The sequence below is a fragment of the Hyperolius riggenbachi genome, chromosome 10 (genome assembly GCF_040937935.1).
Source record: "Hyperolius riggenbachi isolate aHypRig1 chromosome 10, aHypRig1.pri, whole genome shotgun sequence".
In the NCBI taxonomy this organism is placed as follows: Eukaryota; Metazoa; Chordata; class Amphibia; order Anura; family Hyperoliidae; genus Hyperolius; species Hyperolius riggenbachi.
Window position 1 is genome coordinate 277,727,262 of NC_090655.1, and position 24,395 is coordinate 277,751,656.

General features: G+C 48.1%; 2 protein-coding genes across 2 annotated transcripts in view; both read left to right on the top strand.

Moving 5' to 3' along the window:
* LOC137535444 (zinc finger protein 208-like) overlaps positions 1–24,395 on the top strand; it is a 195,524-nt gene that overhangs the window by 165,965 nt on the left and 5,164 nt on the right. The gene's annotated exons all lie outside the window — the stretch shown is intronic.
* Positions 14,937–24,073, top strand: LOC137535871 (gastrula zinc finger protein XlCGF53.1-like). Its single transcript, XM_068257750.1, has 6 exons — positions 14,937–14,993; positions 20,786–20,905; positions 21,030–21,164; positions 21,250–21,373; positions 23,490–23,587; positions 23,699–24,073. Exons 1-6 carry the CDS (start codon positions 14,937–14,939, stop codon positions 24,071–24,073), a joined length of 909 nt encoding a protein of 302 aa, XP_068113851.1.

Consider the following 24,395-nt stretch of genomic DNA (forward strand, 5'->3'; position numbering starts at 1 on the left):
CCTCCTCTTCCATCTCCTCAAACTCGTCATATGTCATTGTGGGGGGCCGCCGCCGTGGAGTAGAGCTCCCCAGAACAACCTCTGCGCAGCTCACTCCAACATCGTCTTCCAGAGCTTCTCGGCCGACCTCCTGCAATTGCAACCCCTCCTGCCCAACTTGCTCTGGGATTTGGGTTTCAAAGTCCTCGGACTCGCCTTGTTGTATTTCAGTGCCCGGTGCATTTCCCACAGTTAATGGTTGTGAATCCGGGCACAACATTTCTGGCTGTTCCTCCATTGACCTTTCAAAGGTGGAAGTTTGTTGGCCTGGGAATAGCTCCTGCGAATACCCCATTGTGTCCTGAGGTAATTCATCGGACTGGTTATCTGGCAGTTGTGTGCGTGGTGTCGCTGCCGGTTGTGTCAGCTTTGTGCCCACTGGCTCCTTGTAACTGGCTGAGGACTCGGACCTCGTGCGTGATGTGCTGGTGCTGCTTAACCCACTGCTGGACGCTTGAGAGGTCATCCAAGTAATTATCTGGTCCTGTTCTTTTGGATCTGTGAGGGTTGTTGTCCTGGACAACATGGGCGGTATTGAGTGGGTTTTCTTGGGTGCTCCCCTGTGGCCTGTACGTGAACCGTCAGGGGAAACACCTCTTCCCTTGCCCCTCCCTCTTTCACCGGATTTCTTCCTCATTTCACTTATCCTTAAAGTACACGCTGACTGGCAGCAGTACAGTGGCAGTACAGAAATGCTATACAGTGGTGGGTGAGCGGTGTACCACTATTGCCAGCAGCGACACAGAGCACAATGCTATACAGTTGCGGGTGAGCGGTGTACTACTGTTCCCAGCAGACACAGAGTGGCAGTAAACACAATGCTATATAGTGTGGCTGAGCCGTGTACACACAGTGGCAGTAAACAATGCTATATAGTCTGGCTGAGCCGTGTACACAGAGTGGCAGTACACACAATGCTATATAGTCTGGCTGAGCGGTGTACACACAGTGGCAGTACACACAATGCTATATAATCTGGCTGAGCGGTGTACACAGAGTGGCAGTAAACAATGCTATATAGTCTGGCTGAACGGTGTACACACAGTGGCAGTACACACAATGCTATATAGTCTGGCTGAGCGATGTACACAGAGTGGCAGTAAACAATGCTATATAGTCTGGCTGAGCGGTGTACACAGAGTGGCAGTACACACAATGCTATATAGTCTGGCTGAGCGGTGTACACACAGTGGCAGTACACACAATGCTATATAGTCTGGCTGAGCGGTGTACACAGAGTGGCAGTACACACAATGCTATATAGTCTGGCTGAGCGGTGTACACAGAGTGGCAGTACACACAATGCTATATAGTCTGGCTGAGCGGTGTACACAGAGTGGCAGTACACACAATGCTATATAGTCTGGCTGAGCGGTGTACACACAGTGGCAGTACACACAATGCTATATAGTCTGGCTGAGCGGTGTACACAGAGTGGCAGTAAACAATGCTATATAGTCTGGCTGAGCGGTGTACACAGAGTGGCAGTACACACAATGCTATATAGTCTGGCTGAGCGGTGTACACACAGTGGCAGTACACACAATGCTATATAGTCTGGCTGAGCGGTGTACACAGAGTGGCAGTAAAGAATGCTATATAGTCTGGCTGAGCAGTGTACACAGAGTGGCAGTACACACAATGCTATATAGTCTGGCTGAGCGGTGTACACAGAGTGGCAGTAAACAATGCTATATAGTCTGGCTGAGCGGTGTACACAGAGTGGCAGTACACACAATGCTATATAGTCTGGCTGAGCGGTGTACACACAGTGGCAGTACACACAATGCTATATAGTCTGGCTGAGCGGTGTACACAGAGTGGCAGTAAACAATGCTATATAGTCTGGCTGAGCGGTGTACACAGAGTGGCAGTACACACAATGCTATATAGTCTGGCTGAGCGGTGTACACAGAGTGGCAGTACACACAATGCTATATAGTCTGGCTGAGCGGTGTACACACAGTGGCAGTACACACAATGCTATATAGTCTGGCTGAGCGGTGTACACAGAGTGGCAGTAAACAATGCTATATAGTCTGGCTGAGCGGTGTACACAGAGTGGCAGTACACACAATGCTATATAGTCTGGCTGAGCGGTGTACACAGAGTGGCAGTACACACAATGCTATATAGTCTGGCTGAGCGGTGTACACACAGTGGCAGTACACACAATGCTATATAGTCTGGCTGAGCGGTGTACACAGAGTGGCAGTAAACAATGCTATATAGTCTGGCTGAGCGGTGTACACAGAGTGGCAGTACACACAATGCTATATAGTCTGGCTGAGCGGTGTACACACAGTGGCAGTACACACAATGCTATATAGTCTGGCTAAGCGGTGTACACAGAGTGGCAGTACACACAATGCTATATAGTCTGGCTGAGCGGTGTACACAGAGTGGCAGTACACACAATGCTATATAGTCTGGCTGAGCGGTGTACACAGAGTGGCAGTACACACAATGCTATATAGTCTGGCTGAGCGGTGTACACAGAGTGGCAGTAAACAATGCTATATAGTCTGGCTGAGCGGTGTACACAATGCTATATAGTCTGGCTGAGCGGTGTATACAGAGTGGCAGTAAACAATGCTATATAGTCTGGCTGAGCGGTGTACACAGAGTGGCAGTACACACAATGCTATATAGTCTGGCTGAGCCGTGTACACACAGTGGCAGTAACTAATGCTATATATAGCGTGGCTGAGCGAGGTACACAGTGGCAGTACACACAATGCTATATAGTGTGGCTGAGCGAGCGGTGTACTACTGTTCCCAGCAGCGACACACAATGACTGGGGGGACCCTGGCTAGCGTGGCTGGAGCGCGAACTACCCTGCCTGCCTACCCAAAGCTAAACCCACAGACAAATGGCGGAGATATGACGTGGTTCGGGTATTTATTTACCCGAACCACGTGACCGTTCGGCCAATCAGAGCGCGTTCGGGCCGAACCACGTGACCCGTTCGGCCAATCAGAGCGCATTCAGGGTCCGAACCACGTGACCCGTTCGGCCAATCACAGCGCTAGCCGAACGTTCGGGGAACGTTCGGCCATGCGCTCTTAATTCGGCCATGTGGCCGAACGGTTTGGCCGAGCACCATCAGGTGCTTCAGGATGGTAAAAACAGAGGAGGCCCCCGATAGAGAGCGCTCCCCCTACCTTACAGCCATTACATGAGGGGTTCACATCATCAGAGGTATTCTGGGGGTGCAGGGAGGCCGGTATACTGCGCCATTACTGAGCTCCTCTTTCAAATGAGCGTGGCGTCTGACATCACCGGGTGCCCCTCCCATCCTCTGCGTATCCTGTTACGCGCACCCACTATGGCATGAGTACTGTTCAGGCGCAAGTCCTACGCATACCTTCTTGCACATGCCTACTACAGTATGCGTAATCCGCAAGCGCTACACACCGTGGTCTATCAGCAACATGCGGGATAAGGGCAGGCCAATCAATCCACAAATGGCCACGCTCCTACACATATCCCAATTCACTTGTTGTGACCACATAACGCTATGCGTATACATCCTGGGGAACGCGTAACAAGGTACGCATATACCTATCAGTCATGCACAAAGCGGAAGCAAGGGCTACAAGACACTAACCATAGATGGTAAATTAAGCAGGAAAATTAGAAGTATAGACAAAGGAGGGTCAGAGAACCAGAAACCCGATCCATATAAAGGAGCCAAGGATGGAGAAGAAGGGAGAGAGAGAATCAACAATTTATTTACACATTATATACATTAACTTCTATCGGATTGGGGAATAGGAATTCTTATTCAAAATCAGATATTCATAATTGTCATACATATTCAAAGATCATTTTAATACGGCTCCAGGAAGCCACCTAGATCATTCTTTTCATTCATGTCCAAATTGCCCAATGCATTTGTTTCAGAAATGATTAGAGATGGCCCGAACGGTTCGCCGGCGAATGGTTCCAGGCGAACTTTGGATGGTTCGCGTTTGCGGAGAACCACAAACTTTTCGGTTCGCCCCCATAGTGCACCATTAGGGTCAACTTTGACCCTCTACATCACAGTCAGCAGGCACATTGTAGCCAATCAGGCTACACTCCCTCGTGGAGCCCCACCCCCTTATAAAAGGCAGGCAGAGTCAGGCTTTTCACTCACTCGTGTGCCTGCAGTAATTAGTGAAGGGACAGGTGCTGCTGCTGCTGCAGTCAGACTCTCATAGGGGAAGATTAGTTAGGCTACAGAAAAGTAAACATAGCCCATATTTACCAAATATTGCATTCCTTGTAACTGGGTTAGAAAGCAACCGGAATATTAATGAATTAGGTGCGTGTCATGACACCATGAGGGGTCTGAGCCAATTGTAGGCTTGGAGGGGATGGCTCAGATGATGTCACATTTAACTATTTCCTGGTCAGTATTAAACCAGCAGCTGGCTTACTCAGGGGAACTCTTTGCTTCCTGTAAAGCTGGCTTGAACCTTTTCCTTTTATGTCTTGTCATTTTACCTAACTGTAAGCAGTATATAGTAGATAGGCCTCTGGGCTATGTAGTTAGATGTAACGTAGTATAGACAGAAGAGAACCTGATTACCATTCACCAGGAATGGAAACAAGAAGCTGTAACGCAACGGACTTACTTGCTTATTTGCTAAGATGTAACAAACTGTAATGTCTTATATGTTGACGGAATGAACTCCTAAACTTTGAGGACGCCTAAGAAGTTCTATCTCCAAATGCTGTTGCTGTGATGACAGTCGTGTTTGCAGCTCTTGTCAACGAGTTGCTGGTGCCGGAATAAAGGTGTAGTGTTGTTGTCAATAGCAACCAACGTATAGTTTCATACAATTGGTGCCGTGAACCCAGTGCTGTCTAGCAGGAAAAGGCAGAGAAGGGCCGGGCATTGATTTCAGTCTATCAAGGAATTTCACAGCAAAACCAGCGGAGAAGACGTGGACAGGCCTATCGAGCAGATAAGTGGGGTGCAGGGCAGATGGAGCCCGGAGCACGGAAGTTCGAGTAAACAGCAAAGATTCTCATGAGACGTCAGGTGGCCGTGCTGTACACACGGCTGATGCCAAAACTGGACCCAGAGAGGGCAGAGCATTCCCAGGCAGCGGTGGGGCAAGTTGCCGTCAGGGGAACGAAGGGTCCACTGAGCAGAAGTCAGTCTCAGAAGCTCCAGGGTGACGTCACACAAGAGAGAGATGGGAGAAAATTTGCCGCAAGCTGTATGAACTTCACTGGCAGAGAGCGTCTAACTTCAATCGAGGAATGTCTCAACTGAACAGGCAAGTATGGCGTTTAGTTTATTTAGTAATAATTCATTCTGCAGTGTGTGGTACTGCTATGTGTTTTTGTGGGCGGCGAACTCCAGTGTGTGTTCAGCTCTGGGAGTTTGCAGTTTCTGCATGTGAAGATTCCTTCCCCAGAAGGAGGGGGGGGGGAATATTTTTTGTGATTTAAAGTTTCTGTCTGTGTATTATGTTTGTGGCTGCAAAATTCTCTCCCCCTCCAGCGTATTCTGGAGGGGAGGGGGGATCCAGTGTGGGCAGAGTACATAGTGGTGTGGTCATAGTTTCTGTGATTTACTGTGGTTTCTGGGTTGTGTGTTTGTCTGTGCACAGTTATGTTTTGTTTTTTTTTCCATTTGACAGCTGTAAACTGTGTTTTTTTCCATTCTATTGTTCCTGTGTTTTTTTCTCTGGGCTGTACAGTACAGCGGGAGCCTAGAGAGTACAGAGAGCGTAGAGAGAGGCCGGCTGTTCCTTACTAGTGTGTTATTTTCTTTTCATTTCTGCAAGGTTTCAGTGTCATATGTCCTGTTATTTTCACGGTTCGAAGAGCGTAGGTTTCACATGGTTTTATTATTAGTTGTGTGGAGCAGTACAGCATCCCCCTCCCTCCTAGTATTCTACAGAGTGGAGGGACAGGTTAGGTCTGTCTGTGTGAGTGTATACAGCAGTGTAAGGGGGGGGGGGGGGTAAGGAGCTGCGTGTTGAGACAGGCTGTGCCAGCTGTGGCTGATGTCATTCTCAAAATAAGTTTTTGTAACTAAGATCGTACGGTGCATAACAGTTTGAGGCACTGAGATTTTACTGGTTATGGTGTTTTATGTCTGCGGACGTCTGCTAACAGCTGTAAGATTTATTTATTTTTTTGCTCTCCTTTTTTTCTCTTCATGCGGAGGAGTGTTTTCCCAAATGAGTGTGATATTTTGTAGGGTTTTTCCTCGCAGGCACATGATAACGAGGGTGTATCTAGCCGGATGCTAAATTTCTGGAATGTGTAACTATGCTGAAGTGTGCAATGTTTTTTTTCTGACAGTTTTTTTTTCCTTTCCAAGCGTGTATAGGACTAAGAGGTTGCTATGGGAGATTGCATAGCCGCCATCTTGTCTGGTATTCCAGGGCTCAAAATGGAGACACAGTGAGGGGAGGGCCCGCCCCCACCCATCATGTCAGGGGGGGTTAGGAGGGGCTGGGGGATGCACGTCAGGCTGTGCACACGGCACCGTGCATGGCAGCTGATCGGGAGAGATACATAGATGGGATAGTAGAGATAAAGAGACACTCTACTGAGTATCTTGGATTCCAGATTATTTCCCCAGAGTCTGGGCCCGGGGAAAGGAATGCCAGAATACGGGAACCAAGCAGTTGCTATGAGACTAGCTTGGTTACCGATAGGAAGTGTTTTCCAGCAAGGTACATGGAGACACATAGAAGTCAGATATTTCCTAGGGAGTGATTTGCAAAAGCAGATCAGGGGGGTATCTGGACAGGGTAATTTATGGGATTATTCCTTTAAGTGAGGCACCTTAATGAGTGGTGCAGCATAAGTTCCCAATAGAGCAAAGGGGGGAACAGTGCATAAGGGGTACCAGAGTTGGGGAAAAAAAAGGAGTTGACCAATCCAGGTGTCCGTCGAGCGGTGAATGTTTTTTTTGTTTCGATGCGGCTGCAGAGCGGTAACGTTTTTTCCGTTTTTTGTCGTGGACAGGGCCAGAACTTGACAAAGAGGTCAATGCTGGGCTGTTTGTGCGTTTTTTCTCGTCCACTGATTGGTCAAATATATTTTTTCCAGCTCCTACCAAGTGTAGCACAAAGAACAGAACTGAAAGCAGTTCATGGGGCAATTACAAAGAAAAAGGAATTGCCATTTACGGAGTGTCACTGTAACAGTACAGTGTTTGCCATAGGACTACCTACCAAGTGGGCATTCAGGGATTCTCATGCAGGCATCTGAAGCTGGCATGTGTGGCCCTGCACCCTGTGTATTTAAAGTGCAAGGCACACCTTCCTACAGGGAGGTAGCCATTACGTGTAGTATGGGGGTGGCAGCATTGGCAGACATTGGTTGGAGGGTACAACAAACAGGACTTCTAGCAGAGCTGGTAGGGCTCAATGAAGTTCTAGGTAAGTAAATGCGAAAATGAGTAAGAGCATTGCAAGCTCACCTGCAAAGCAGCAACAGGTGTGTGGCATCCGTACACTGTGCATACTATGGCCGAGAATGTACAGGGGGGGGATGAGGTATGGGGTTGCAATGAGGTGAGAGCTTCCAAAGGTGAAGTCCATGGGAGCATATTTTAAAAAGGTAAGTACTTAGGATAGTACTTGGGTAGTGGAGAGGAGTTTAGCTCCAGTCTACCAAGAAGAGTAAACAGAGTTCATGAGAATATAAAGCAACGAGATCAATTACAGTATATATTGATCAATCTAAAGCAGGGGTCTCAAACTCAATTTACCTGGGGGCCGCAGGAGGCAAAGTCAGGATGAGGCTGGGCCGCATAAGGGATTTCACAATCAGCAGTACCCGCCCACCCCCCCATCCCTTGCATTGATTTTTATTTCAAAATCAAATTCACACTGAAGCGAACTATTTTGACTATTTTACCTTATAGTTCACTTCAGTGGGGTGCTCCCATTACAAGTAATCCGCCATGTCCCCGCCGCAAAACGAGGGCTGCAGAGCCCCCAAATCGCCCAAGGGGCAATCCGCCGGCATTTCCTGTAAGGGGCAGAGCTTTCAGCTTCAGCTCTGCCCCTCCTGACGTCAATCGTGCCGCCGCCTCTGCCCGCCCCTCTCACTCTTCCTTCACAGAGAGGGGCTGGGAGAGGCGGCGATTGATGTCAGGAGAGGCAGAGCTGAAGCTGAAAGCTCTGCCCCTTCCAGGAAATGCCGGCGGATTGCTCCCTGGGCGATTTGGGGGCTCTGCAGCCCTCGCTTAGCGGCGGGCATGCGGCGGATTACTTGGGAGCACTGAAGCGAACTGTAATGAAGCTTTTGCCGGCGCGGGCCACAAAATATTGTATCGAGGGCCGCAAATGGCCCGCGGGCCGCAAGTTTGAGACCCCTGATCTAAAGTGTACAGACTACAAGCCGCAGGACAAAACCCAAATCATTAAGAAGAATTGATTTGCTTGTATTTCGATTTCAGGAGTTTGGCAATATGGAATCGAGAAAGCTGAGATGATTGCAGCCGAGACAGACATGTCAGTCGGATAAGAAACAGTTTCCAGAGGCCAATCCGGGTTTGGAGAACAGCGAGATTTCTGAGATCGGAAAGAGACTAAAAAAACTGACCGAGCAAAGCATAATGCAAATTGCTAATGTTTTTCTTTCCCAAGGAGGTGCTTTTATAATGAAAAGTACCGTGCTGATGGTGATCCTAGGCTGCCAGTTCATCCTAGGAGACAGAGGAGAGGACATTCTCATGAACAATAAGGGGTTAATGAGAACACAAGGCCCAAGCATGTTAATGTTTTGAGAAAAAGGTACTGATCCTTTTCCACTTCCCTCTGATTGGCCCGACTGGACCGAACCGGGAAGGAGGAAAAGGTCACTCGTGCCAGGTGGAAACAAATTCCATGGCACAATGTTGGTGAAAGGTCTGAAGGGTCAGGTGTGCTGGAAGGGTAATATGAACAGCAGCATAAATCTGCTCTGGAATGTCACACTCCCGGAACCAACACACCAATCCAAAGTTTTGTTAAAAGGTACATTGCAGTACAATGGGTACATGCAAAAGGGCAAAGGCCCAATCAGGACAGTTGGGAACATCTTTTGTCATTAATATGCTAATCAATTTCCCAGAAGAAAGAGTACCTACTGAATTCTTCTGGGGAGGTCCACAAGGGTTAGCAAGGGACATGAGTTTAATCTCCCTGGCGGTCTATTAAAAACCGCCAGGGGGCAGCAGAGCAGTTTTTTTTTTATTTAATTTTTTTTAAATCATGTGCAGCGGCATCCCCCCACCCTCTTCGATCTCCGATCAGGAAATCCCGTTCAAAGAACGGGATTTCCTGGAGGGCTTCCCCCGTTGCCATGGCGACGGGCGGCATGACGACGGGCGGCATGACGTCATCGACATCGTGACGTCATTGGGAGTCCCGAGCAGCGGCATCCCCCCACCCTCTTCGATCTCCGATCAGGAAATCCCGTTCAAAGAACGGGATTTCCTGGAGGGCTTCCCCCGTCGCCATGGCGACGGGCGGCATGACGTCATCGACATCGTGACGTCATTGGGAGTCCCGAGCTACCCCTCAGCGCTGCCTGGCACTTATTGGCCAGGCAGCGCACAGGGTCTGGGGGGGGGGGGCAGCTTGGCGTGTGATCGGAGTGCACACGCAGCTAGCAAAGTGCTAGATGCGTGTTGCAAAAAAAAATTAGGCAAATCGGCCCAGCAGGGCCTGAGAAATCCTCCTGCACGGCATAGCCCGAGCTCAGCCCGGGCTTACCGACAGGGAGGTTAATGGATCAGGGGACTTTTTGGAGTAGAGAGGTAGAATCCTGGGATACATCAGGTAGCTCCCCGGGGACTCTCTATGATGGAAGGGTGATGGGAGTAAAATGGGGGAGTTTAAAAATAGCGCCCTTAGTACAGGAGGATGAAGGACCCTGGACCTACGGGTTTTGCATTCCACAGTCCCTAGAGTTTAAAGGTCCAAATAGATCTTGCATAATGAGAAGGGGAACCTTGACAGTAAAAGTGGGGGTTCCCACAACTCCTATAGCTCAGGTAGTCACCCTGCCAGTGACTACCCAGGAACCCCACCTACCGTCATGTGATACACATCAAGTTGTAAAAATTTGCCCTTTTCAGTTAAATCAACTGAGGGTGACTCCAGTTATCATGGAAGCCCAGCTTCAATTGATCACTTGGCAGATTAACTTAGAAAAGTGGGTAATATCTACCCTAACGGCAGCTGTCGCTAAGAAGTACACATATTTCCGAGTACTGCCATCAGAGCCGGGACAAGGTCCTCCAGCACCCAAGGCTGAGACACCAAAGTGCGCCCCTCCATCCCTCCCACCCCAGCCATCACTCACTGATTGCTATTAGACTAAGGGTGGCCACTAATGATCCAATCTTTTTCATCCAATCTTACCATTTCTATGTAATATAAGGTAACTGCCTGAAGTATCCATTCAGTATATTCACTCAATTTACCCTTATACTACATAGATTTGGTAAGATTGGATGAAAAAGATTGGATCATTAGTGGCCACCCTAAGAGGCACCACAGGGCCCACAACCTCACCAACACCTTAATATCTAGTTATCTGGCTTGCAGTCACTGCCATGTATCCCCTTTTCTTATTTCTTACTGCTTCAAACACAATTAGGAATGACAGCTGAATGAATTGTGTGCCCCCTCCTACACTGCGCCCTGAGGCTGGAGCCTCTCCAGCCTATGCCTCGGCCCGGCCCTGACTGCCATAGACTACAAATATCACTGTCCTCAGTGAAATACCCCGACAGCAACAAAGTCTCATTAATACAATGATAACAGATGCAGCAATTGATGTCACTTCTCCACAGCACTTCTAGCAACTTCAGAGACAGTAAGCCTCCACCACACCATACTGAGATCCACTCACTGTGTAGTGAGACCTCCACTTAGGTCTATTCACACCTTGGGACCGTTCCCGGGTCGTCCCCCAACGATCTCTATGAAAGTTGTCCTCTGCTGACACCTCATCTCAGCACACTTGACCTTCCGTATACCTCAATAAAAAAGCTCCTCATAGTAGTAAAATCTCCTTAATTTATTAAACAATAAAATTGAAATGCACTCACATATTCCTTTAAAATCAAATCGCACAGAGTAATTTAGACGCGGGCTCTCCCCCGCTAGTTGGCTGGCAGGCTTAGTTGGGCTGTCTTCAGTATAGATGGCTCGAACCTCCAATTTTAGGTTCACAAACCTCAAATGCAAACTTCCACAAAAGTCCGGGTTCACTCGAACTTCGCGAACCGCAATAGACTTCAATGGGGAGGCGAACTTTAAAAACTACAAACATTTATGCTGACCACAAAAGTGATGGAAAAGATGTTTCAAGGTGTCTAACACCTGGAGGGGGGCATGGCGGAGTGGGATACACACCAAAAGTCCCGGGAAAGATCTGGATTTTACGCACAGCAGCGTTTTAAGGAAAGACCTCACATTGCAATGCTAAATTGAAGGCATAAAGTGCTTTAAAACATCTTGCATGTGTATACATCAATCAGGTAGTGTAATTGGTGTACTGCTTCACACTGACACAAAAAAATCGCTGTGTAACGCAACACAAACAGCTGTTTGTATAGTGACGGCCTTGCTGGACTGGTGCGCACCATGGCGAGAGTGCAGGCGATAGCGGTTTTCAAGCCCATATGGTCGGCTGAGGTAGCTCAATGATAGAACAACAGTGACTGTCCAGCTGATCGAATTTGGTCTGTCCAAAATGAAGCAACAACCTTATTATCTTGGGTGTGCCCCCCCTCCCCCGACACACTCATATAGCCAGCAGTCATTGCTTCATTGTGATACGCAAGCCCCTTCACCGCAGCAAGGTAACAATCACAAAGGGGAATTGACACATGTACATGCCTTTTGTTTTGTTGTTGCAGCCGCAGTGCAGCCAGAAAAATCAGGCAGGCATGTACACGCACCAGAAAAAAAATTGTTATTGTTTTTGTTAGCGGCCGCTGCTAGCAGCGGCTTAAAAATTCAGGAATCCACCTGGAGTCCTGGACCCTGTTGGTGGTGGCGGAGAAGGCAGTCAAGCGGCCTGCAGGCAGAGATGCTATGTGGGGACTGAGGAGCGACTTAGTCTTTGGGCAGGCAGAGATGCTGTGTGTGGGGACTGACTTCTTCGGGCAGGCCTGACCGTCCTTTTCAGACCACGTGGTCAGATGGACCCTTGATCCAATGCTGTGTGCCAGAGATGACACCACCTGCCTTTCAACATAGCGGTACAGTTTGGGTATCGCCTTTTTTGAGAAAAAATTGTGGCCTGGTATCTTCCACTGCGGTGTGTGGCTTTGTTTTTGTGTGCTGATTTTCCTCAGGTGGACATCCCATTGCAGTTTGTGCTTTGTCATCATGTGCCTTCGTAAGTAAGTTGTCCCTACGCAGGTCTTGGTCTTTCCACGGCTCAATTTTTGGTGGCAGAGAGTACAGATGGCATTGCTCTCATCTGAGGCAGACACACAAAAAAAATGTCCACACCGCTGAGCCCTGGGATGATGGCACTTTGGTGGTGGTGGCCGACTGAGTGTTAAGTGGGGTGCCAGAATCAGAGCAGGAGGAGAAAGATATGTCACGGTTCCGTGCGGAAGCTGAGGAAGATGAGGTGTTCTGTGTTAAATAGTCAACTACATCCTGACAATCTTGGGGTTATATGGCACGTACCTTCTGAACACTGTACTTTGGTCCAGGGCCGCACAAAATCACGACAGCATGACCTCGAACAGACCTGCACCTGCCAGGTGGCCTGCCTCTGGCTCTGCCTGTTTTGCCCATATTGGGGGGGGGGGGGGGGGGGTGAAGTGAAAGGTATGCACTGATTTGACTAATACAATGTGCAGTCACACAGGTAGTGTGAACAGGGATGCAGTGGCTGGTATTACAAATGTGCAGCTGTCACACACACAGGTGCAGTGAACAGGTATGCAGGGACTGCTATATATAACACTGCATGCTGCTGTCACGCAGGTGCAGTAAACAGGAAAAGGTATGCAGTGACTGGTATTACAAATGTGCAGCTGTCACACACACAGGTACTGTGAACAGGTATGCAGTGACTGGTATATATAACACTGCGTGCTGCTGTCACACAGGTGCAGTAAACATGAACAGGTATGCAGTGACTGGTATTACAAATATGCAGCTGTCACACAGGTGCAGTGAAAAGGTAGCCACTGAATGTGCTGGGCCTTGCACAGTACAGCAATTAGCAAGGGCCAGTTACGACTGACAGGGCTGTAAATGCAAGTGTCAGTGGGACACACACACACACAAAAAAAAAACTCATCAAAAGAACATTAGCCATACCTCCCAACATTTTCAGCACAGAAAACGGGACACTTAGGCCACACCCCCAATACCCCCTAGACACGCCCACCTTTTTTTTTTATTATTATTTTTTATTATTATTAATATGCCTCTTGAAAGGGGTGGAGGGGAGTGTGAGGGTGCCCGTGGGTGCGGGGGAGTGTGTGGGTGCCCGTGGGTGTGGGGGAGCGCGTGGGTGCCCGTGGGTGTGGGGGAGCGTGTGGATGGGGAGGAGGCGAGAAAAAAAAATGATCGAGGCACCAGCCCTGGGGATCTGTATGCGGGATGGATTGCCGCCGCTATTTCTCCCTCCCTCCCTCCTAACGTGCCCCCCAGTGTCGCCCCCACCTGCCTGCAGAGAGTTCAATGCGGAGCGGGCTGTCATTTAATCTGGCAATTGCCTCTCCGTGCGTTTCATTTGCTCTTCTCGGCTTCCTGCTTCCTGTGACATCACAGGAAGCCAAGAAGAGCAGATGAAACGCACGGAGAGGCAATTGCCAGATCATTAAATGACAGCCCGCTCCACATTGAACTCTCTGCAGGCAGGTGGGGGCGACACTGGGGGGCATGTTAGGAGGGAGGGAGGGAGGAAGGGAGAAATAGCGGCGGCAATCCATCCCGCATACAGATCCCCGGGGCTGGTGCCTCGATCAGGTTTTTTCCTTCTCTCTGCCCAGCGGCCGAGGCAGAAGGGGGGCAGCGCGGGATGGCGGGAGGGCCCCCCCAAATCGGTACAGTCCCGATCAAATCGGGACTGTTGGGGACTATGCAACCTCTCTCCCTTCTATCACTAACTATGCAGCACACAGAGTGATATCATGGCCGACCAGGTGCCTTTTATACCTGGGAAGGAGGACTCTAGGAGGGAGTGCAGCCTGATTGGCTGCCCTGTGTCTGCTGACTGTGATGTAGAGGGTCAAAGTTGAGCCTGATGATGTAGCATAGGGGGTGGGTCGCACTCGCATAAGTTCGCATGCAAACAGTTTGGGCCATCTCTAGTCCTCAGTCACGTCTCAACCGCTGCACACACAGAGATCCGCTCCCAATGTATCCAAGGCGCCCACCCGCTACTTCTCGCCTGGAGTCCCTTCCTCGTCAAAGCTGCACTGATGAGGATCAGCCAGTCTGTATACATGTTGGATTATTGTGGCTCTGTAATATTAACAAGCTAACCCATCATTGCATTCCAGCGGCTCTGGAGGTGTGGCCAGGGATGGTTCTAAGGGGGGGGGATGTAGGCGGGTCTCTTGCCCCAGGCGCAACTTGGTCTAGATCTGTCCTTGGGTGTGGCTAGCTTAAAGGGTCATAAAAAGGGGTGATTTGCATATTCATCAGTGATGCATTGTGGGAGACATCATATGATCACTCCAATCTGAATAATCTAAAATATCTTCTGTTTTAAAAGGGCATATTTCTGTTTTGCTTAAAATTGAGTCAATTTTGGTCCTTTTAGGCCCTTTACACACTCCTAGGGGTTCTGGTTCAGCATTAACTTGCTGGGCATTCTGTAACTCTTAGTGAAGGAGATCCCACAAACAGTGGCTGCAGTTAGTCTATTCACCACAAGATGGCGATCACACACACAGGAAATGATGAAGACAGGAAAAAGAGAAGTTGCAGGAAGTGGAGAGGATACGTTGTTGGAAGAGGTAATTGTGTGAGTCTTGTTATATACTAGCACATATATGGCTGCTGGGCATTGTACAGGATGTATTGCAGTGGGGAGATCAGTACAGACATGGGCAAGTATGAGGATAGTAATAGTATGAATGAGCATAGAGATTGTATGCAGCAATAACTGTATATAGGAGAGATGGGGAAGAGAGCATTAGTGTTAGATGGAATGTGAGCAGTCACACAGGGCTTTTCTCCTGTCTGACTCACAGTGCTTGGGAGCTGCAGCCACAGAAGGCACAGTCAGTAGCACCCCTCCCCTCCTGGGCATTAAGCTGCATAATAAATGTATCACTAAACAGATGCTGCCTCCAGCCAGGATGTGCTCCCCACTCTGCACCCAGCTCTCTTACATACGGTGACTAGACCTCCCGCTTTAGAAGGGACGTCCCGGATTTGGGGTCCCCTGTCCCAGGCTGCATGGGGTCCCGAGAAATGTCCCACTTTTGGCTGCAGGATGTCCCGGCCGCAGGACTCTGGCTTCCATCCAATGGGCGGTGCTGTGGAAAGTAGGCGCAGCCACCTGGTATCAAATGTGCAGCTGTCACACACACAGGTGCAGTGAACAGGTATGCAGTGACTGGTATATATAACACTGCATGCTGCTGTCACGCAGGTGCAGTAAACATGAAAAGGTATTCAGTGACTGGTATTACAAATGTGCAGCTGTCACACACACACAGGTACTGTGAACAGGTATGCAGTGACTGGTATATATAACACTGCGTGCTGCTGTCACACAGGTGCAGTAAACATGAACAGGTATGCAGTGACTGGTATTACAAATATGCAGCTGTCACACACAGGTGCAGTGAAAAGGTAGCCACTGAATGTGCTTGGCCTTGCACAGTACAGCAATTAGCAAGGGCCAGTTACGACTGACAGGGCTGTAAATGCAAGTGTCAGTGGGAGGGACGGACGCACGCACACACACACACACACACATACACCTCCCAACATTTTCAGCACAGAAAATGGGACACTTAGGCCACACCCAAACCACACCCCCAATACCCCATAGACACGCCCACCATTTTTTTTATTTATTTTTTTGTGGCAGGGCGATCAGACTTCCCCCCTTTTTTCCCCACTAGGGGGATGTCCTGCAGGGGGGGTCTGATCGCCGCCGGCTACTACTGATTTGCAGGGGGGGCTCCTCAAAGCCCCCCTCCGCAGCGTTTTCCGGGCTCCCCTGCTTTCCCTCCCTCTCCCTTTACCTCTGAGCGGCGCAGGACGGATATCCGTCCTGCGCCTGATAGGATAGGCATCTGCCTATCAGATGCCGGCGATCCCCGGCCAATCAGAGGCCGGGGATCGCCGATCTACGTCAGCAGCGCCGTGTGATGTAAACAGCGGGGATTCCTTCCCCGCCTGTTTACATTATGCGTGCGAGCCGCGATCGGCGGCTCGCACACTGTTCACGGAGGCAGTCTCCGTGAACCGGCATGGAAAGGCCGCTCGATCGAACGGCCGTTTCCATGCTATACCACTAACGACCCGCCGACGCCTATCGGCGTTAGGCGGTCGTTAAGTGGTTAAATATTGATGATTTTGGCATACAGCTCATGAAAACCCAAATTTCCTATCTCAAAAAATTAGCATATTTCATCCGACCAATAAAAGAAAAGTGTTTTAATACAAAAAAAGTCAACCTTCAAATAATTATGTTCAGTTATGCACTCAATACTTGGTCGGGAATCCTTTTGCAGAAATGACTGCTTCAATGCGGCGTGGCATGGAGGCAATCAGCCTGTGGCACTGCTCAGGAGTTATGGAGGCCCAGGATGCTTCGATAGCGGCCTTAAGCTCATCCAGAGTGTTGGGTCTTGCGTCTCTCAACTTTCTCTTCACAATATCCCACAGATTCTCTATTGGGTTTAGGTCAGGAGAGTTGGCAGGCCAATTGAGCACAGTAATACCATGGTCAGTAAACCATTTACCAGTGGTTTTGGCACTGTGAGCATGTGCCAAGTCGTGCTGAAAAATGAAATCTTCATCTCCATAAAGCTTTTCAGCAGATGGAAGCATGAAGTGCTCTAAAATCTCCTGATAAGCCTTGATAAAACACAGTGGACCAACACCAGCAGCTGACATGGCACCCCAGACCATCACTGACTGTGGGTACTTGACACTGGACTTCAGGCATTTTGGCATTTCTCTCTCCCCAGTCTTCCTCCAGACTCTGGCACCTTGATTTCCGAATGACATGTAAAAGTTGCTTTCATCCGAAAAAAGTACTTTGAAACACTGAGCAACAGTCCAGTGCTGCTTCTCTGTAGCCCAGGTCAGGCGCTTCTGCCGCTGTTTCTGGTTCAAAAGTGGGTTCATGCTTCCACCACCTGGATCTTCTGCTATGAGTCCCGGTAATTCAGCCAGTCAGCGCACTACGACCACATGCTGCTTCCCCTGCCAGGATCATTCTGCATCTGCGCAATAGTGCTGAGCAGATGTAGTAAGTTCCTGGCGGCGGAGTGTGTGCATGCGCACTGCACCTGACTAGCTCAACTGCCTGGATCCATAGCAGAAGATCCAGGTGGCGGAGGAGGACAGTGACTGATTAGCCTGAAGGGGGCTGGAGGAAGCCCCAGGTATGAATAAAACTTTCATCAGTCTCAGGTCCACTGAGAATGTTGTGCACATTGAACATGGTGTTGTCTATCGCCCATAAACCTGGTTCAGATTGTACATGAAGAATGTGTAATGGAGGAAGAATCTCCTCATTCCCCTGCAGAGTACCTGCACATCACCCTTACATGTACCCACAGTTACATTGCCTAGGGCCTGATCCATGTTCAGATTGTACATGAAGAATGTGTAATAGAGAAAGAATCCCCTCATTCTCCTGCAGAGTACCTGCACATCACCCTTACATGTACCCACAGTTACATTGCCTAGGGCCTGATCCATGCTCAGATTGTACATGAAGAATGTGTAATAGAGAAAGAATCCCCTCATTCTCCTGCAGAGTACCTGCACATCACCCTTACATGTACCCACAGTTACATTGCCTAGGGCCTGATCCATGCTCAGATTGTACATGAAGAATGTGTAATAGAGGAAGAATCCCCTCATTCCCCTGCAGAGTACCTGCACATCACTCTTACATGTACCCACACTTACATTGCCTAGGGCCTGATAGATGTTCTTTGTTCCGCTCTGTACCTTCTACAAGTACTCTTACCAAGGAGTAGTTTTAGGCCTCATTCACATCTATGCAGCGCAGACGGCCGTGCCATTGGAACACAACGCGTAGGATCACACCCCATCTGCGCTGCAACCTGTTGCACTGCTGATCCCATCCATTGACCGTGAATGGGTCAGCTCTGCGCTTGCAGGCAGAATGCATGCAGCAGTACACAAGCCCATCATAGAGCATCATACTGCTGCACAGAGCATTTGATGTGAACAGCAGAAGGGCTGTCTATACCATTCTGCTGTTCTTGCATGTTACCACGCCATACGCGCTTCCAAATGTGCACGACAGCGCGTATGATGTGAATGAGGGCTAAGTCTATAACTAAAAGTATTAGAGGCAGAAGATCACCTGGATAGCCAGGTAACTGGTATTGTCTAAAAGGGAATAAATATGGCAGCCTCCGTTTCCCTCTCAGTTCAGTTGTCTTTTAGAATTCCTAAGCGTTGGCAGTTAAGAGATGCATTTTATGTTACGTACTTTCAATCAACAAGATTGTAATATGCAAATTAGAGGAGTCGGAGTCGGTGGAATCCTAACCTGAGGAGTTGGAAGATTTTTGTACCGACTCCACAGCCCTGATTACACGTGAGCACTTTACTTTTTATTCTTTATTGCTGCCATTGCACTTTACATTATAGATGTTTTTCTTTATCTAACATTATTGCTATTTACCCCTTCTGGGGGGCTTGTGACACTTGTTCACCTGATTTGCTGATTATTTTTGCTGGATTTTCTCTCTCGCATATTTTGATTTGTCATTTTTTGAGCAATATTTATTTATTTTTTAATTGATGTATATCGCGTGTGATTTGTTTGCATTGCATGTATAACACTTTGGATGAGGAGAACCTGAGATTTTGTATTTTGATTACTGATTTAGGACACCACTCATTTCACCTTTCCTGATTTTTTCATTGCTCATAATTGGGTTGGATTGTAATTTGATAATAAAGATGTTTTAGATTTAGTGTTCCGGTCAGTGTAGAGCTATACAGGGTACTTTCTCTTGTTTTGTGCTATTTGTGTTACCCCAGCACACTCTCTATCCTATTTATGTAAATGAATGATTTAACCTATATGGTGCTGGTCCGATCCTTCTGTTTCCTATATCCAGTACACTATCCAGCCGCTGCTCCTAGTGCAGATTTCATTTATAGTGGACCTGAACTCTTACACAGGACAGGAGGAAAACATAAAGAAATGCACCCTGTATGTATTAAGAGAGTTTAGCCTGTTTACTAATTTCCCTCATCTTTGACTTATCACAAGTTGTAATTTGATCTCTCAGCTGTGTCAGCTCAGGAATCTTCTCTGCACGGCAGATCAGCTAATTTGTGAACACAGAATGTTATCAATATGTCTGCTTCCATGAAAGCAGGATGTTGGCACAATGCAGATTTATTGCAGGATTTGTATCAGGTGTAACAAATAAATGTTTTTCTTTAAAGGACCACTTGTAGTGAGAAGAATATGGGGGCTGCCATATTTATTTCCTGTTAGGCAATACCAGTTGCCTGGCAGCCCTGCTGATCTATTTGGCTGCAGATTCTGACTATAATGCCAGAAACACCTGATCTGCTGCTGCTTGTTTAGTGTCTGGGGCTATAAGTATTAGAGGCAGAGGATCAGCAGGATGCCAGGCAACTGGTATTGTGTAACAGGAAATAAATATGGCAGCCTCCATATCCCTCTCGCTTCAGTTCATTCATGCACTTCACAAAGGCCTGTGTGCCGAAACATTCTGCTTTTATTCTGTGATCCAATAATAATTTGAGCTTTTATAGCCTTTAAATCCAGATCGAGACTCGGTTGTTCTTGATTTTATGTATGTTTCCTGCACCTTTTCAGGGCCCGGGTGCTGACTGGGCAACTCACTAGTGTATTCAATTTATGCTGCGGTTTCCCCACCTCAATAATGCAATTTGTTTCCTAGTATAGCCATGCACCTCCCCCTATGTCCCCCAGCATTACCATTATCCTCCAGTATGCAGTGTCCCCCACCCCAGTAATGACATTTCTCCCCAGTATATCCATGTCCCACTGTGTCCCCCAGCATTACCATTATCCTCCAGTATGTAATGTCCCCCACCCCAGTAATGCCATTTCTCCCCCAGTATAGCCATGCCCACACTCCAGTATTGCTTCCTTCCCCCACCTCCATGCAGAGTAGTAATAGGAAGGATTACATTGGTTTATAGCTAGCTGTCACAGTGTGCTCCAGTCCGCTGCTACCATTAGCCTCAGTCTCTGCCTCTCCTCATATCCTCATCCATCTACCACTACCAGCACTGCTGTAACATCACAGGAATGGTAACAGTGGGAGGAGGATGTGAGGAGAGAAGGCCAGCTGAAGAGGAGGCAGAGGGAGGACAGGACTGCAGCACGCTGTGAGTATAGTGCACACGTAGCTATAAACCAGCTTATTATGCTTTCCTGCAATACTCTGCATGGCCCCACCACCCACAAGTGACAGCAATGGGGAGTGCTGGGGGGAGGGGGATCCTGTATTGGTAGTTTCACCACTGACAGCCGTATAACCTAGATTATTCTTCCCTCATTATCTATCCAAAGGCAGCAGCATCCTGTATGGATCACATGACCACATCACTGAGGATGGACGAGGACCAGAGTCACATGACCGAGAGGATATTCAACCTCACTCTGGAGATCATCTGTCTGCTGACTGAAGAGGTGAGGAGAATTCTGGGAGGTCACATGATATAACTCTTATTTCTGTTCATAAAACACACCTGACCAGAGAGGTGAGGAGGATTCTGGGAAATCATGTGACGTTAGTGTTGGTCTTTCCATACAGAAATTTCCTCCAGTGAAGTCTGGTGATCATGTGACCATCACGGTGCCCCCACCTCACTTCCTGATATTTGAGGGACACAACAAGCAGAAGATTCTGAAAATCACCAGGAAAATGATTGAGCTGCTGACCAGAGAGGTGAGCAGTGCTGGCAATTATGGGACAATATCCAGTAACAGCAAGTGGGGTATAAGGATAATGACTGTTTTATTCTGTGTGTCAGGTTCCTATGAGATGTCAGGATGTCACCGTCTATTTCTCCATGGAGGAGTGGCATTATATAGAAGGACACCAGGACCTCTACAAGGACGCCATGATGGAGAATCAGCCGCCCCTCACATCACCAGGTAAGAGGAGATTCTTAATTTTTTGTAATGGAGGAAGCAGTGCTTGGGGTCCTCCTAGATCCCCCTCATCAGATAAACACAAACCGACAATGACCTCAATTCATGAAGGGCTGATTAGCAAAAAAAAAAAAAAAGAGAGGTGTAAGAGAACACGGAAAAGCCGCCGAGTGTACTGGCGGCAAGGCGGCTGATTCCGCGTCCAGCGCGGCGGTTTGTCCGCAGCAGCATGCGCCCAGAGCGGCGGTTTGTCCGCAGCAGCATGCGTCTGGTGTGGCTGGGTCTGTTAGTTCACATAGGCTGGGGAATGCGCGCGCACTGAGAGGCAGAGCCTTTATGACAAACAGAGAGGAATCAGCTGACCAGGTTGGTCAGCTGACCTCAAGGTAGGTGGCTATTGGTTGATCCCATAGGGGTGGCGCCAGAGAGCGCTGCTCTATATATAGTCACTGCTGGTCACTTTCAGGTTGTCTGCCATTGCGAACACTTACGTGGAAGCACCCAGACCTTAGTCAGATCCAACAGTGTGTTAGAACCAGGAGAACCTGGGAATTCACACTGAGTCAGATTACTTCTGTGTATTAGTGTATTATCATTCTGTTATTCATCAGACTAGTTCCAGGGTGTAGAGACCACGGACCTCACACCCAGACTAGGGACTCTGTGTTATCATTCTGTTATTCTTCAGACTAGTTCCAGGGTGTAGAGACCATGGACCTCACACCCAGACTAGGGACTCTGTGTTATCATTCTGTTATACATCAGACTAGTTCCCGGGTGTCGAGACCACGGACCTCACACCCAAGTCTAGGAATACTCTGTACTGTCATCTTATACTCCAGACTAGTTCCAGGGTGTAGAGACCACGGATCTCACACCCAAGACTAGGCTGTTGATATCTGTTATGACCTATTGCATTCCTGACTATCCCTCTGCTTTCTGATTCGGTACCTCGCATATCTGATTTCCTGTTGCCAAACCTTGCACGCCTCGGATACCAAATCAGTCTCCTGTCTTTGTACTTTATCTGTCTGTGTGTTGCTGACCCGACTTGCCCGACCTCGAGAGCTATCTCCCTGTTTATGAGATAGTCTCCAGACCTGGTAGTGACATCCACCTTCAGGTGTCACGCCTACCTTTACCCTGGGACTCCACCCCTTTGGAGTTCACAGGCTACTGGAAGGCCTCTGTACTTTCCAAAAGGCAGTATCGCCCGTACTGCCAAAGACCACCTGCTCCTCGGGTGGTCTTACTCAGTTACTACTGTTGCACCAAACACTCACACTTTACAGGTGTCCAGAGGTTAGTTATACTTGGATTATCGGTGATTCTGCAGATCATCAATAATCAGGTATAATCTGTATTCTTGGTGATACTGCAGATCACCAATAATCAGATTCTCTCTGTGTGCTGACACCGATCGTTACAAGAGGTTGGGAAATAACTCATTCTGTATTGTAGATTTTTTTCCAAGTGCAGTAAGATTGTCACGCATGCAGTAATAGGTAATTTACTGAGAAATGTTGCTTCAGTTCAGTAAGACCTGCTCGGTGATGCAGAAGTCTCCCAGCTGTGGAGGAGGTCTCTGCAGCAAGCGGAGGTTCTCTCCTACAAGTGTCTGCATAACCCATTCCTGTGTGACAGCTTACTAGAGAGTAAAGGGCTTCCTGCATCCCTTTAGATGTGTATGCATGCCACTAAAGGGCCCTCTTCTGTGTACCAGTATATAGATCTGCATGTCTAAAGGGATACAGGGAAGCCTCGGTAAATGTCTCCTGCTGTTGTATTTTGTTTATCTTTTTGATGTCGCACCCGGCAATGCATCTGATCAAATGAGGTGAGTAGCAGGTGGCTCTTCCTATTGGCTTTCTCCCTAGTCTGTCAATTTTACCACATGCTGATTTCTAGCTATTGACAGGTCCAGCCAGATCTTAAAAATACCCAACATTTTATTTGTTTTGCCGAACGCTCTAATCTTAGTGAATTGATTATTTTTAGGTATTCACCGCACAAGCCGGTAATTTACCTCACTAGTTGGTAATATTTACTTTTCAATGTGGTGACGCTTAGTGAATTGAGCCCATAATATTCAGTCAGTCAGTGTGTGTGTTTCCTACAGATGGATCCAGTAATGGAAACCCACCAGAGAGATGTACAGGTCCTCTTTATTCCTCGAATTGTCTAAAGGAAGATCCCATCACCCACCACTATTATCAGGTAGGTGGACTGAGTGTCATTAGAGACCTCAAACTATGTGACATTGTTTCCTGTTGTCTCTGCTGTTATCTGTGGTCACATTATAAAGTGCTTCTTATTTTGTGTGATTAGGGTGGAGAACTGATACATGTAAGTGCTGTGGTTAAAGAGGAAGGAGAGGAGACATATGTGAGGAGTGATCAGCATTCTATGGAGGAGGGTGACATGATGGGGACAAGTAAGGAGGAAGAAGAGGAGACGTATGTGAGGAGTGATCAGCAGTCTATGGAGGAGGGTGGCATGATGAGGACAAGTAAAGAGGAAGAAGAAGAGACGTATCTGAGGAGTGATCAGCAGTCTATGGAGGAGGGTGACATGATGGGGACAAGTAAGGAGGAAGAAGAGGAGACGTATGTGAGGAGTGATCAGCAGACTATGGAGGAGGGTGACATGATGAGAGCATCTAAGGAGGAAGACATTATTGCAGAGATGAGAATTGGTGAGTGATAAACATTAGATATTTAATAGCCTTATTACACTGACTAACAGATATGTCCCTGCTGGGCACAGTATAGATCATCTTCCTCTCAGTATGTGTGGTAATATTACCACAGTTTCATGAATCTACCCCTTTGATACAATGTAAAGCAGTCAGTGTGCAGCTTGTATAATGGTGTAAATTTGCTGTCCCACCAACATAACTCAACACACAGCCATTAATGTCTAAACCGCTGGCAACAAAAGTGAGGACACCCCTAAGTGACAAATGTCAAAATTCTACTCAATTAGACATTTCAGGGCCCAATCCAATTCACTTTTTCCCTAAGTT